Source organism: Procambarus clarkii, chromosome 14 (assembly GCF_040958095.1).
Source record: "Procambarus clarkii isolate CNS0578487 chromosome 14, FALCON_Pclarkii_2.0, whole genome shotgun sequence".
Classification (NCBI taxonomy): Eukaryota; Metazoa; Arthropoda; class Malacostraca; order Decapoda; family Cambaridae; genus Procambarus; species Procambarus clarkii.
In genome coordinates this window covers 7,889,161-7,904,320 of record NC_091163.1, presented here as the reverse complement: position 1 = coordinate 7,904,320, position 15,160 = coordinate 7,889,161, and the positions used below count along the sequence as shown (strand labels likewise).

The following is a 15,160-nucleotide window of genomic DNA, read 5'->3' as shown; positions in this document are numbered from 1 at the left end:
ACGTACAATAGCATCAGTACTTGCATAATACTTTATGCACTGCCATTTCTCAATTAATGCATTTGTATTATTTAATGATATAAGTCTTGTTAATGAATTCCTACATTATATGAATTCTAAACTCAAAAAAACATTCAGTATACTTTGAAATAGTGAATGAAAGCAATCCTATTTCTTATACAGTTTATGTTGTCCAGAATAAGGAATTCTGGTGGAATTCTTGGTATACTCAAATGGTTTTGTCATAATGAAAGAATGTCGTGAAAAATGTGTATTCCAATGAATTTAAGTGTAAGAGGAGGAGAGGAAACCAACAAAATTGAGAGACATGGGGATTGTGTTTGTGTAAGGATGTGAGAATTAAGTGTGAAAATTACACAAGAAGTGGTTCAAATATGTCTAGGTGGAATCAGCTGAAGAGTGATTGTTTAATTTATTTTTAAATAAAAAATTACATGAAGCATTCTACATCTAGTCACATTTTGGATGGGTGCTCTGCTGTGCAAGTTTTCCTGAAGTGTTATGATATGGAAGATACGATGAATGCATGAGTGATCTCTCACTATCTTTTGTTCACTTCATTGTTCTATTTTTGTCAAATGTGAAAATGAAGATGAGATATGAAAATGATGAGCAAGGTAATAATGATGATACCTAGAGGACCAATAGATCATATGTTTATATTACCATATGTGAACATCTCGAGGTCCAAGGCATTCATAAATCATATTACTCATTATTCAGTGAATCATTAATGTTTTTTTTTTACCTAGCTCCCCTCTGTTAATCCTTGATTAAGGATTAACTGCTTTCTCACCATAACAGTATCTTTTCTTATCATTCTACAATGTAAAATGAGGAAGAAAGAGAGTGGAGAAAGCCCTATCTACTAGAAAAACACACAGGAAGTTCTACTATGATACAAAGCAGGAAAAACAACTCTTTCTCATTGCTACTACAAATAAAACCTTGAACCCAGAAAGAAAATTATTGCTCTGAAACTACTGTAGTACCTCTAGCAACTGGTCCTGACCAGCATTAGATGGCAGCACACTATTCTCTTGTAAACAGTCAGATGACCCAGCAAGCTCACTTGGTGCCTGGCATCCATCCATTAGATGTGCTGTTCTGCAGAGACCAATTAAGTTAATTTTATTGTGGCTGTATCACTAGACAATATATTCTGCTTCAGCTCTGTTTCTGAGTTCCCTCATCTGGTGAGGCTTGTTGATGGCTCTCGGAGTTCCCTTCTCTGGCTCGGTTTCGTGTAGCCTTAAGCTTCATTCCTTTTGTCTTAAATGCTTCTGCACCCATTTCAGCACTGTCCATAAGAACTGTCTGGTATAGGCCTTAAGACTGGGCCCCTTCCCATACAGAACATTTTTAATAAAGTTTTAGTCAGTTTAGTCAACTATTTTTTTGGGGGGGAAGGAAATTACTGGAGGGGAAGGAAAGTATACTAGTATGAATAGTTAATAGAGAAGGTAAGGAGGGAGAGGTAGTAAATGTATAGCTGAAGGCAGAGCTGTACTTCTCTAAATAGTTAACCCTTTAAAATTAGGTGGTTATCCTGGTGCATATACCCAACAAAACAAAAAAATAATTTTAGTTTGGCCATAGTGAAGAGAAGACACGTTAATGATGTCAATATTATGAATGTATAATTTTCAAGTTAACTATTTGTAATAGATTCGTCCCAATTACTAAGATCTTCCAGGCCCATAAACTCCTTGCAATTTTGCATGGCATTAATGGTTTGAAGCGTGAACATCAGTCAATGGATGGTGATGCCCATCTTTTTACTAGGGCCCAGGAAGGAAACCAAGGCTTTCAGGGTGTTTTCAAATATGACAAATGATTGCTATACGTCTCTAGTGTCAAGTGATATCCACAAGGAATTTGTTGGGTTTTTAATGTTACAGGACACACCTAGTATTTACAGGGCATTTTGTCACAGGCATTTATTGCTTATGAGTGACGGAGCAGTTTAAGGGTTAATAGAAGTATCTCTGAAAATAGCAAAAGATTTTAGAAGAATGTAAACTACAGTATATGAAATCAAATCTGAACCCCATGGAGGTAGAAACTGGGTAAGATTAATAATGATGATAACAAAACTGACCTTAATAGCAAGCTGATAAAGATGACTGTAAGGGTGTTATATCAGTGTGTGAAATATGAAAGGATGCCCATGTCTCAATAATTGTAATATATATTAAGAAATCAAATCAACAAGGAAGGTGTTATTATTTACAATATTCATGAAAGTAAGCAAAAAGATGAAGATAAATCCACGAAGAAATGGATGGATAAGAAAAATAGTAATCTATCTTTTAGAGGTGTAATTATGGGTATTTATGGATAAGTATGCTCAAGATAGTCAATGAATGTATTTTCCTAATTTAATATTATTCAACTTTCAATCTAATTATATTTCTTGGGAGGAAACTAATTTTCAGGATCACTTCACAAAAGAATATTTATATGAGCAATTTCTAATCAATTTGAAGATAACTTTTATAGTGTGTTCAGAAGGCCACAATACAGTTATAACCCAGTGATGGACAAACAACAATGTGTGAAAGCAAATAATTTTGATAAATTCCATGACAATTGTACTTTAATATAATAATTGTCATTAGTTTCAGTAACTCACATGTGTACACATAACAAATGATTTACTTTGTATGTTTTCTTATCTGTTAGTTATTTAACCAATAGTAAATAACTCAGCAATTTCTAATTCCACAATATTTATTTTACACAAAATGCTTGTAACAGCTTCATGTACCATTTGTTAATACAAAATGTTTAGTACACATTCTTGGCACAATTACCCCACTCAAATAATTCAAGTTCACAATGGTGAGTGACACTGTTTAAAAATAATAAGGTCTACAAGACCGAGTAGCTTTGTATTTGTACAGTGGATTCACCATACATTAAGTGTTAGCTGTTGCATTGTCGTCATTATCATTCATACTCTTATTATTAATTAAAAAATACTTCCAACCATGCTAAAACCTGAAAATTTCTTTCGTGTTTATATCTCTTCAGAAATCTTCCATCTTTGAACAGTAACTGAATTTATTAAATTATATGTGAAACGAAATTCTTGTTGTTCGTTAAAACAGACATTTGTACCTAGTAAAGATGGGAGATCTGCTACTCTTCAGCAGAGCCATCATGCAGTGAAGAACCTGCATTGTATTGTACTTGTACCACATCACCACCAACGTTGATCAAACACTGACCCTGAAATTAAAATAAAGCTTCAAGTAAACACAAATAGCACTTTTCTGAGCATAAGACGGTGTGTTGCTCCCCTAATTCTACTGTGTCCTCTGAACAACAATCATGACAATCTGGTAGGTGGTATTCTTGGCACCGCAAGAAACTTTTCAAATGGTCCATGCAGTCTTCAAAGATGCTTAGGGAACACTGGAGATAAGTTCAATCAAGTCAACATTGAGTGACAGACGATACATGCCTCAAACTCAAAAGCTGTGTGGAAATTCTCCTCTGTGATCAAATGAGACTGCTGAACAAGTCTTCCAGCCCACTGACTACTGCCTGCCTGACCACAACAGACGGCAGTACCTCATCAACAACACTCATCAGACCTATGAACATGCACTTCCAAACCCCACAAAAAGTAGCAAATAAGAAGGAATGAGAAGGATGGGAACTATGGCCTACCAAATTTAACACGGCTAGAAATACAAGGTAAAACTTTCATACAGAAGGGGAAAATGGAATCACAAAATGAAGAACACATGGGGATTCGCCTGGAAGCAGTGAACAGATGGTAGGTTATGAAGAGCTGACAAACAGAACAGCAAAACAGTCAAAAACCACTCAGTATTGCTGCACACACGAAACGTGCAGCATCATTCTTTGAGGATAAAGTTAGTCCTTCAGAAAAGCAAGATACAAATCCATGCACAGAACAGCAATGGGAAGAAGGCTTTACACTGTACAGATAGTAAACAGCTTACCCTATACCTTATATTCCACATAAGGTAATTTGTAAGAGGTTGGATTGTTCAGAGAGTGGTAAAAGAGCAGTCTCAAAAATATATATATTTAAAATAAATACATTCACAAATGAGAGAATAAGCTTATTTATATACAGTGTAATTATCTAACATGTGTTGGATTGGATTTAAATAAACATCTTAATATTTACCTGATTTTTGTAAGGGTTATGTAGGAGCACACACTCGGACATGAAGTAAGCAATCATAGCGTTTCCTCCCAGAGCCGCAACGTGAGCACGCACAATTGCCAGTACCTCGGTCACAAAGCTGCCCATGAAGCCACTCAGACCACCACTCTGCCAATTAAACATTTTTGTCCTCTCAATTCCTCTGGTGAGAAATTGATTCCAGTGACTTTCTAGGAATTAATGGTGTACTGAGTGATTTTATATTAATGTAGTATGTCTGGGCTGTTTGATGCCCCCAGGGTTGTTCAATGTATATATGGATGGAGTTATGAGGAAGGTCAAGAAAAGGATGTGTGAAATTAGTACAGTATTTGATGAACTTAAGAATATTTTTACAATAAATTAAGGGTAATACTATAACAAGTGTGCATTAACATCTCACCTCTTTAATACTAGTAGATTCCCTGATAAAGAAGAAGTTCAAGTTTCCCAGGTGGCAGTCTATACGAGCACCAGGGATGTACGAGAGAGGAGTGATTTCCACACCGTACCTTTCTCTCCGAATGAGCTAGTAAACAGAGAATGTTTATAATTAGGAAATTTGAAGCCATCTGCTCACAGGCTGAGGAATGGTAATGAAACCTTACAAAATGTTAAGAATTTCAGGAAATTTAACTGAATAGTAAAAGCAACCCCATGATATACTGACTGCCGCATCTATCTAGCCACCTAGATAGATAGATGTGTTATCTATCTAGCCACCTAGATAGCTAACACATCAATCTGCCCACTTCATGACATCAATCTGGCCATCCTATAACATTAGTTAGGCCCTAAAATTCTGATTGGATGCAATGTTAGAAACAATATACTCTAATAATACTCACATGGTAGTTAATGTATTTTGGATCATTCCTCGATTTAGTAGAAGATCTAGCAGATGAGGCAGAAGAACTAATAGAGGCTGTTGAGGGCACTGACGGCACTGACGGCACTGATGGCACTGACTGTACTGAAGACATTGACAAAACTGACTGTTTTTTAACTATAGGTTGTGGAGGATGCTGCCGCTGCTGTTCTTGTGGCGGTGCAATTTTTGTTTTAGAACTGTCCTCAACTAATGGAATTAATTCTTCCATTTTGAATATCATTTCACCATCATCTGCAAACGAGGGTAATTTTTGTGAATGAAATTAGATATATACCTGTACACGGAAAAATGACACAAGATACATACAGTAAATGAAAATGATCAAGATGACATAAATAAGAGCTTTACAGATGGTCCATGTCAAGTGTAAACTACTGTATATTACATTAATTTACGTACCCAAAAAGCCTACTAGATATATTTCTTTGATTTTATTTCTTTATATATATACAAGAATGTACAATGGGTTGTGAACATACACATTTCAGTGATTAAGTGGGACACTCTTGCAAAGTCAGTAAGACACACACAGTGTGGACAGTACTGTTCACGACTATAAGGAAATTAATATAAAAGAACGAGAAAAGTGATACAGTGGACACCACTTTACCTTGTTTTGCCTTCTTAAGAGGAACGTCAGACTGACCAACTTGGCTTGTGGTATTAGATGTGAAAGCTTGAAGTTGCGTATGGACTGGAGAACCTTGACCAAGAACCATTCCAAATAGACTAATTTGCAGCTCATCTTCCTCTGGTAACTCTACATTTACTTGTAATCCAGCAATAATACAAGGTGCCAATTTGCGAACTTTGAAGTATACACTCTGAAAATTATTAAAGTTTTTATAAAATGAAATAGTAAAAATACAAATACATAAAATGTATTCTGTGGATACAAGGAAGTAGATATTTGTTGCCGGTGAGAGTAAAATAAATGAATAGGAAAAACAGGGTGTGTGTGTGTATATGTGTATGTGTATATGTATATATAATTAATAATAATAATTCATTAATTCATTGTGTTGGGAGACAGGAAGCCAGGGTGTATTCATACATGTTAGGCTTATATCGAGATCCCCTCCCCCCAGGTGGAATTACTGACCCCTCACAGGATGCAACCCGACAACAACCCCTACATACTGCTAGATGAATAGAGCATTAGGTGTACTGTACAGTACAGTATTGTACAGCACCATACATAACAGTATTGTACTGTACAGTATGATACAGAACAGTACTGTATGGCATCATACATAACAGTACTGTACATTACCATAGAGAACAGTACTATACAGTACAGCACTGTTCAGTACCATATTGCACCATACAGAACAGTACTGTACAGTACAATACAGAATAGTACCATACAATAGTATACAGAACAGTACTGAACAGTACCATACAGTACAGCACTGTTCAGTACCATACTGCACCATACAGAACAGTACTGTACAGTACAATACAGAATGGTACCATACAATAGTATACTTAACAGTACCATATAGTACAATAACATACTTTACAGGCTATAAATGACATAAATCCACAAATCTGTGATCTTTTTTTATATCAATTACAAAAACAAAATATTTGTACCTGGAGAAGTTTATCAAAATACTGATTGAAGACGTTATGGTTTAGAGTAGCCGGCACCTTCGTTCTCCACACTCGGGTGAACATCTGGAGGTTGTTTACTATTCTCTCTCGGGAGACACCAGGAGGCACTTGTGTAGTTACTGCCATCAACTGGGCAGGCGGACAACCCTCCACAAGGAGGCCAATCATTTCTGCATCTTCCATGTCATCCAACTAAGTTTTGGAGAGAAATGTAACTTTAGGTAGAGACATATTTCTGTTATTGCAGCTGATCAAGGAAAGCATCCCTAGTCCCCTTCCATGTGAAGCATATCTCGCAAGACAGAAAATGTTCTTGAAATATTCTTAAAAATGCAAATCCTGACCAAGTAATAATACAAACAATACTATGAAATATTCTTAAATATAATTATCCTTAAATGTCTTAATGACACAGAGATATGTAACATCTTGTGAAATTTCCAATAAAGGCACAAAAAATTAATCCCAAAACACAAAACTGGACAGTAAGACTTGTCCAGGAAAAATTGCAAGAGGGACAGAGAACCAAAAAGAAAGCAATAGCACCAATATATTAAGAGACTTTATCCTGCAATCATGACAGAAACAAAGTGATAATGGATAAATGCAACATGGAAACCAGTCTATTCTATAAATACTGTAGTGGGTTGCCAGCTCCCCATCCCCCTTTGTGAGGGAGGGGGGGGGGGAGGGGAGGATGCTAACGAGCATGAGTGCTAGTTGGAGGAAGTGTTGCTTGTTTGTTTTTTCCCTGGGGAGTTTTTTTGCCCTTTTTGGACGTAGGTCACAGTTTCACCAGATTGTGGTCTGTTTTGTTTTGCCTACCTTCCTGGGTGCTTCCCAGGTCGACAGCAACTATGACGTACTTTAATTGTAAAGTGCTCATAAGCTATTGCACCTTTCTTGGGGGGGGGGGCCCATGTTTTGGCTTGTGGTTCCCGGTAGGCAAAATGACTCCTGTGACCGATGACCCAAAGCTAATACAGCACATATTAGTTTAGATATGTACTATATAACCCATAGATTGATATATATATATATATATATATATATATATATATATATATATATATATATATATATACTGTATATATATATATCAGTTGCATATGTCCTGGGGACCATTCAGGCTTGTTCGCATTTATATATATATATATATATATATATATATATATATATATATATATATATATATATATATATATATATATATATATATATATATATATATATATATATATATATATATATATATATATATCTCCCATCAGCTTCTGGGAACTGATGGGGCTCCCCACAGAAATTACTCTGTACAGTATTTATGCCATAATTTCTCAAGTTGTTTATAACTACTGTGCTTGCTAGGAAATGTAAAAATTATTGGCATATTTCAAATTTAAAAGCATTTTTACCTACTTCTAAAACTGAGGTATCCTTATTGCCTGATGACAAATCAATCTCTGGAAGATCGTCTTCTGAATCTTCTGTATCTGACTCCCGGCCACCATTCATTTCATCCACCAATATTTCCTGGATGATAAGATCATTGCAAATATTAAATACAAATTTAAGGTGCTTGTTTGAATAGTTTTAAACCCAGACTAAGTGTGAGAAATAGAAAATGAATAATATATTTTCATAAGTCTTGAAAACCTTAAATTTTTAAAACTATAAAAACAATTAATATTAAATTAGTTAATGAATTTTGATTGATTGTGAGATATTGTATATCCAATGGCAGGATCATTACATTGTAAATACAATGAAATAAAGCACAACTAAATATACAAATATGAATAACTTAATGTGGAAAACTTTGATCCATCAATGTCTTCCCCTGGTGCACACAAACTTTGAAAAATCCCTCCAAAAGAATCTGGAACTCCTCTCAGTTAGTACATAGCCAAAAACATTTCCTCCTTATAGATTGCAGAGAATGTCTCAATTTAAGCACCCTTTCTGAGGGAACTACCAATTTTCTTTCCAGAGGAAAACATCAATCCACCCTTGGTATTTTTAGGTAACTTATGACAGGGAAAGAGTTGCAATGGAGAGGTAAGACTTTTAGAAAACCTGTTTAGACTTCCCAAATTTAATAGTCTCAAGCTTTAGAGATTGCAGAGAGTGTGAGACTGCAGAGAGCCTTTGTATAGCTGTCTTGCAGTTGAGGCATTTGGCCCAGGGAAATCCCAGCACCTGTGACCTCTATACAAGCTACTGCCCCTACTGAAGATATTGAATCAACACTGCCACACACACTCTAGCTACATTACAACTTAAAAAGAAACATGACGCACCCCCAAGAAAGGTCACCAGAGAGGAAGTCAAGTCACAAGGGGTATGCACTCAATGTATAATAAGCAAACCTTATATAACAAGAGGAAAAACTAGTGCAGCCCCAGGCTAGAGGAAAAGAAAATGTAAATAAACCCACTACATCGTTAAGCAAAAACCTGGGTGTAGTAGAGTGGGCAAGGCTGCTACTGTATCACGCAGAGTAGAGAACATGAACATCTCTTAACTGGTGGTAAATAAAACCCCAACATCAAAGTCATAAAAGCAGTGTCAAAACAGTGGTACATGAGAGGAACTAAATCATACTGAATGCAAAATTAAAGCTTCAGAAAAAGATATCTCTTGGGTTGAACCATAGCAGATAGCAACAGTCAGTGGCACACCCATGACCAGTATATATGCCATGAAGCTGACCCTGAAGTATAGTACCCCAGCACTGACAACAATCTCCAGTAAAAATTAGTCAGAAAACTTATTGACCACCGCAGAACCTATGTTATTGATGGGGTGGATGCCAGGCACAAAATGGAGGTTACTGGCTCTGCCAACAGCATTGTAGTAATGGATGAGTCACTTGGTAGCAGTTGAGTTACCTTTGATTCTTAACTGGTAGTTAGAAAAGCAATAATTGAACTTGCTTGTGACTAATTATTGCTAGCAGGGGTTGTGTAAAGTATTCCTCCTCCTCTTGTCATACAGAGAGTGGGTCCCTCCCCCATGACTAGAGTTAGTCACCTTTGTATTCCTTCCCTAAATAAGTGACAAGACTATTTGCAAAATTCTTTATCAAGGTGGGGATAAAAGTTAACAATAGCTTGGCTGTTGATATGAATCTTGGGTGGATGGACTCTGACTCGGGGAGTATTGGAGGGGCCTTAGTTCAGAAATATAATGTAATATATTATCTTGTCTGGCCATTTTAAAAAGGATAAATCATTTTGTATAAGAAATGTATTATTTAAAAATTATAAATTAGTTACCGAGATAACATACACAAAGAAATCACAACAACATGATTTATCAATGAGAAAATCAGTAGGAGCCTTGGGGACTCGAGCCTATGCTCTAGGTACTCCCAAATGCCTTTGACCAATATACCACGACATGGCCTTTTCTTACCGAGATGACATGTTTAGTTCCAAAGTATTCCTTGTTCCGGGCAATGGTAGTGAGGAGGAGCTTCTGAACTTCGGCTCTATATCTTTCATCGTCTCGGCCACAACTAGCAGAAGTCACTCTTGGAACTGGTGGTGGCTGAAGAGCAGAGAGAAACACAGCTGTTGCTGTGGCTACACCCACAATGAGACGCTCCCCAACTGTCACCCGCACTCGCAGACCAAATAGTGCATTCATTCCCTTTATCTGGAAAATACATTTGCAATATTTAATGTAAACAATACAAATTAAATGTAGCAATATAAATGTGTTTATCTACACATGACATTACATTCTTTTGTGCAATGTGTTTCATTTAAAAATTCAGACCCTATAATTTAATATCACTTGAATAAGTCTTCAATATTATATATAAAATGTGCTAACAATCGCTGAAATAATAGTAGTTTAATATATGTAAATATGTTTAAAGTATAAAATTAAATAAAATTATTCAAGGTCCTTTACCTTCATTTTATTAATGAGCTGCTTGTGCAGTTCATATTCCAAAAATGGGAGGGAATCTGATATTTCTTTAGCATTAAGTTCACCCTTCAAATCTCGTTTGGATCTAGCCACCCTTGCCTGAATTAAACAGCCTCTTCCTGCAATGACAAAGAAATTTAAACACAAGCTGCAGAATATGAAGGAAAATTAATAATTTGTCATCAGTTAACACTTTCGTTTGGGAAGGACGTATATGATGTCACAATCTTCTCTCCTGTCTGAGGACTCGCATCATCCTTACTGTCATTACTCTCACTGTTGTGTCCTTCCTTACTCCCTTCTCTTGTTACTGTCAAGATTCTCTGTCCTTTACTGTCCTTTACTCACACACAGTCTATATTCTATATACACACATATACATGTACAAATGGCTTGCTGTACTGCAAGGTGAAGGCAAACTAAAAACTTAAATGCATTTACCTGTAATCGGAACCCCCACAGGTGGCTCTAGAGTGGTGAAGAGAACATCTGGCACCTTTCCCTTTCTGTATAATATAATCAGAAAAAATACAAGTGCTTCATACTTGATAATAAATAATTCATTAAATATATTTCTGCACCTACCAACACAATGAGCATAATACAGTGTATAGTAATACTATTTTGTAATGATCACTAACAATAATATTCTCTACCGCCAATAAATTATTTTTTCTGCCCATACCCAGCTGTTCAATCTGATTACTTGTCAATAACAAGTTATAGAATAATAAAGATTCCCTGTACTGTACTGTATATGGTTTCTTGATTGTTCATGTTGGGACCAAAATGCAGTTTAGACTTACTGAGGTCCCACTAGGCCAATGACTAACCTTCCCCAGAATGCAGGTGACAAAAGTTGCCTGACTTCCATAGTAGGCATAAGGACTCCTGTGACTGATAACACCAATTACATAGCACACATCATTTCGGATAGCTTCAGGGAGCCGGTGAGGCTCCCCACAGAAATAACAATGAAAATGCTGGCTTGCAAATATAATTTGCTTTGATGAATGAAGAAACTCTCTAATTGATAATTACTTCATTACAGAGTTAATCTAAATACAGTTACTTACCAACAAATTGAACATTTTGAAATTTTGGTATTAAATGGAAGTACAGTGTACCTCAGCTTATGAATTTAATCTGTTCCCAGAGATAGTTCATAAGCCAAAAATGTGTAAACTGAAGCAAATTTCCCCATTAGAAATAAAGGAAATTGAATTAATCCATTCTAGACTCCCCAAAAATTAACTTTAAAATAAATTTTATACCTAATTCACCCAAATCTTCAGTACGTAAGTATGTACAAGTTATTACTTACCTTCACTGATGAGTCTTGTTGGGGTATGGAAAACAGGTTGGAGGGGCAAGAAGGAGAGGTGTTAGTGTTTGGAAGGGGAGCCCCCTTCCATTAAAACATCAGGCAGTGAAGACTTCTCTGGGGTACACTCTCTGGCACATTTTGTCTGCATACCACTAGGACCTGCTTGTGGCTCACTGCTCGCTTGTCTTACTAAGGATCTGTCTAAAGACACTTGTTTTCCCTACATTTTAACACTTGTCTTACTAACAGCGATGGGTCATATTTTGCCCAAACCATCCCTGCAATTTTTAAAATATCTGAAATGTCTGAAATTTGACTCCTGAGCATGATTTTTGAGCCGAATTCTGACTCTCTGCACCTATTTTCATTTTCAAAATAGGAATTTTATACCGAAAATATGCCAATTACTTAAAACGGCGAAGGGTCATATTTTGCCCAAACCCCCCTGCAGTTTTCAAAATATCTCAAATGTTGGAAATTTGACTCCTGAGCATGATTTTTCAGCCAAATCCTGACTCTCTGCACCAATTTTCATTTTCAAATTACAACTTTTTATACAGAAAATATGCCAATTACTGAAAACTGCGATGGGTCATATTTTGTCCAAACCCCCCTGCAATTTTCAAAATATCTGAAATGTCGGAAATTTGACTCCTGAGCGTCATTTATGAGCCGAATTCTGACTCTCTGCACTTATTTTCATTTTCATATTACGACTTTTTATACCAAAAATATGCCAATTACTTAAAATGGAGATTGGTCATATTTTGCCCAAACCCCCCTGCAGTTTTCAAAATATCGGAAATGTCAAAAATTTGACTCCTGAGTGTGATTTTTGAGCCGAATTCTGACTCTCTGCACCTATTTTAAATTTCAAATTATGACTTTTTATACCAAAAATATGCCAATTACTGAAAACAGCGATGGGTCATATTTTGGCCAAACCCCCCTGCAGTTTTCAAAATATCTGAAATGTCGGAAATTTGACTCCTGAGCGTGATTTATGAGCCGAATTCTGACTCTCTGCACCTATTTTCATTTTCATATTACGACTTTTTATACCGAAAATATGCCAATTAATGAAAACGGCGATGGGTCATATTTTGCCCAAACCCCCCTGCAGTTTTCAAAATATCTGAAATGTCGGAAATTTGACTCCTGAGCGTGATTTTTTAGCCGAATTCTGACTCTCTGCACCTATTTTCAATTTCAAACTACAGCTCTTTATACCAAAAATATGCCAATTGCTGAAAACGGCGATGGATCATATTTTGCCCAACCCCCCCCCCCCAGTTTTCAAAATATCTAAAATGTCGGAAATTTGACTCCTGAGCGTGATTTATGAGCCGAATTCTGACTCTCTGCACCTATTTTCATTTTCAAATTACGACTTTTTATACCGAAAATATGCCAATTAATGAAAACGGTGATGGGTCATATTTCGCCCAAACCCCCCTGCAGTTTTCAAAATATCTGAAATGTCGGAAATTTGACTCCTGAGCGTGATTTATGAGCCGAATTCTGACTCTCTGCACCTATTTTCATTTTCATATTACGACTTTTTAAAACGAAAATATGCCAATTACAGTAATGAAATCACATTGTCATTTGAAAGGTCAATGCAATGGCCTGCTACAGCTTTATCTGGGTGAGTTTTTTCAGCAAAATGTTGCAGTTATTCCCATAATGCACACATTTTCTTAATAAGGAAGGAACATCCTCTACTGCCTCTATTCACAACTATTTTCTTAGGTTGAACCTTACCACTGACTTTCTTGGGACCCATGGCAAGATATATAACAATTACTTTTATGTTCAAATATCCAAAAATCCGAAAACACTTAAATTCTTTACAAAGAATTCGGGCGCAATTGTCACTAGGCGGGAGCCACTGATAAACTGAGGTGCGATTGCCGTGCCACCACATGTTAGGTCGGCCCATACGCGTATCAACAAACTCGTTTCCCGAGGCAAAGTTTGTAACCCGATTCAAAATTTCCGAAGAAATTGGGTTAGCAAAGTTTGTAAATAGGGGCATTCGTAAGTCAAGGTGTCACTGTACAGTATATGGCACACATCACACAGTAATAAGAATGAACATTCTAGCCATCATATATGATTCACTTCACTACAGTATATCAATTAAAATACATGTACTGTACAGTACTTACCTGCAAACAGCACATTTTGAAATTTTGACACGAAATGGCAGTGAAGTTTCAGAATAAGGTACATGGCACATGGCACACAGGGAAGGACCCACAGCAGATGGGTTGCTTGAAGGCCCACTTGAAGAAGAGAGTACAGCAGGCTGAGATGGGACACTACCTCCTTCACCAGAAAAGCCGTCTTCAATACAAGGATGACTGCGACTCATGCTAGCCTAAGAACAATGGAAATGATTGGATTTGCTAACTTTTCACTTATACAAAAATTATAATAATATACAAATAAGCATTACCTGAAATTTGCAATACCATATACAATACTCATTCAATATCTAAAGTGGCTCAGAATATTCTTCATGTATTAAATCCTACACTACATAAAGCTGAAAGCAACAAGGAACAAGTAGAGTTCTAACTTTACAATTAAGTGTAATTCTTCACTAAAAATGTTTAAATGCTTTTGATACATCTTTTACATACATATACTATATATGTATGTAATACAGCACACTAGATTCCTGGTTCTGAGTCGTGTGAGTCACTGAAATATAATCTCATCTGTGCAGGTCAAAATTTAGAAACATCTTTGCTTTTATGTGGTCAGTTGCAAATTTGACATTTCCATGCAAGTTCTCTGTATCAACAAAAAAATTTTGTATTATTGCTTCAAATGAAGATATATATATAAATCGAGCACCCATTAGTAGTTTTAACCTAACAAACACTTTGTGTAAATTCAAGTGTTAAAATAATAAATACATAAAAAATAGGTTTTCTGATTATTGTGGATGAAGGATCTGTTCTTTTCACATGGAGGGGAGGGACAGCCTAGGGCAGACTTGTAGAACGAATTACGGGGTGGAGCGAATCAGCCTTGCCCCATATAGATATAGTTTTTTTTAAAGCGAGGACACATTGTGTGTGTGTGTGTGTGTGTGTGTATGTATATATGTATATATATATATATATATATATATATATATATATATATATATACAACTTTAGAACACTTT

At 36.1% G+C, this 15,160-nt stretch overlaps 1 protein-coding gene across 2 annotated transcripts in view; it reads right to left on the bottom strand.

The window, feature by feature from the left end:
- Positions 1-1,901: 1,901 nt before the first annotated feature.
- LOC123771929 (C2 domain-containing protein 5) overlaps positions 1,902-15,160 on the bottom strand; it is a 43,944-nt gene continuing 30,685 nt past the window's right edge. Inside the window, exons 11-21 of one of the 2 annotated variants that reach the window (XM_045764747.2) lie at positions 14,151-14,362; positions 11,094-11,158; positions 10,635-10,771; positions 10,131-10,373; positions 8,133-8,246; positions 6,696-6,908; positions 5,710-5,923; positions 5,056-5,330; positions 4,611-4,736; positions 4,190-4,336; positions 1,902-3,255 (exon numbers count right to left, since the gene is read on the bottom strand). In XM_045764747.2, the coding sequence (XP_045620703.1) occupies positions 3,166-3,255; positions 4,190-4,336; positions 4,611-4,736; positions 5,056-5,330; positions 5,710-5,923; positions 6,696-6,908; positions 8,133-8,246; positions 10,131-10,373; positions 10,635-10,771; positions 11,094-11,158; positions 14,151-14,362 (1,836 nt within the window). In that variant the 3' untranslated portion in view covers positions 1,902-3,165. The remainder of the gene's footprint in view (positions 3,256-4,189; positions 4,337-4,610; positions 4,737-5,055; positions 5,331-5,709; positions 5,924-6,695; positions 6,909-8,132; positions 8,247-10,130; positions 10,374-10,634; positions 10,772-11,093; positions 11,159-14,150; positions 14,363-15,160) is intronic. The other variant, XM_045764737.2, reaches the window with a different exon arrangement.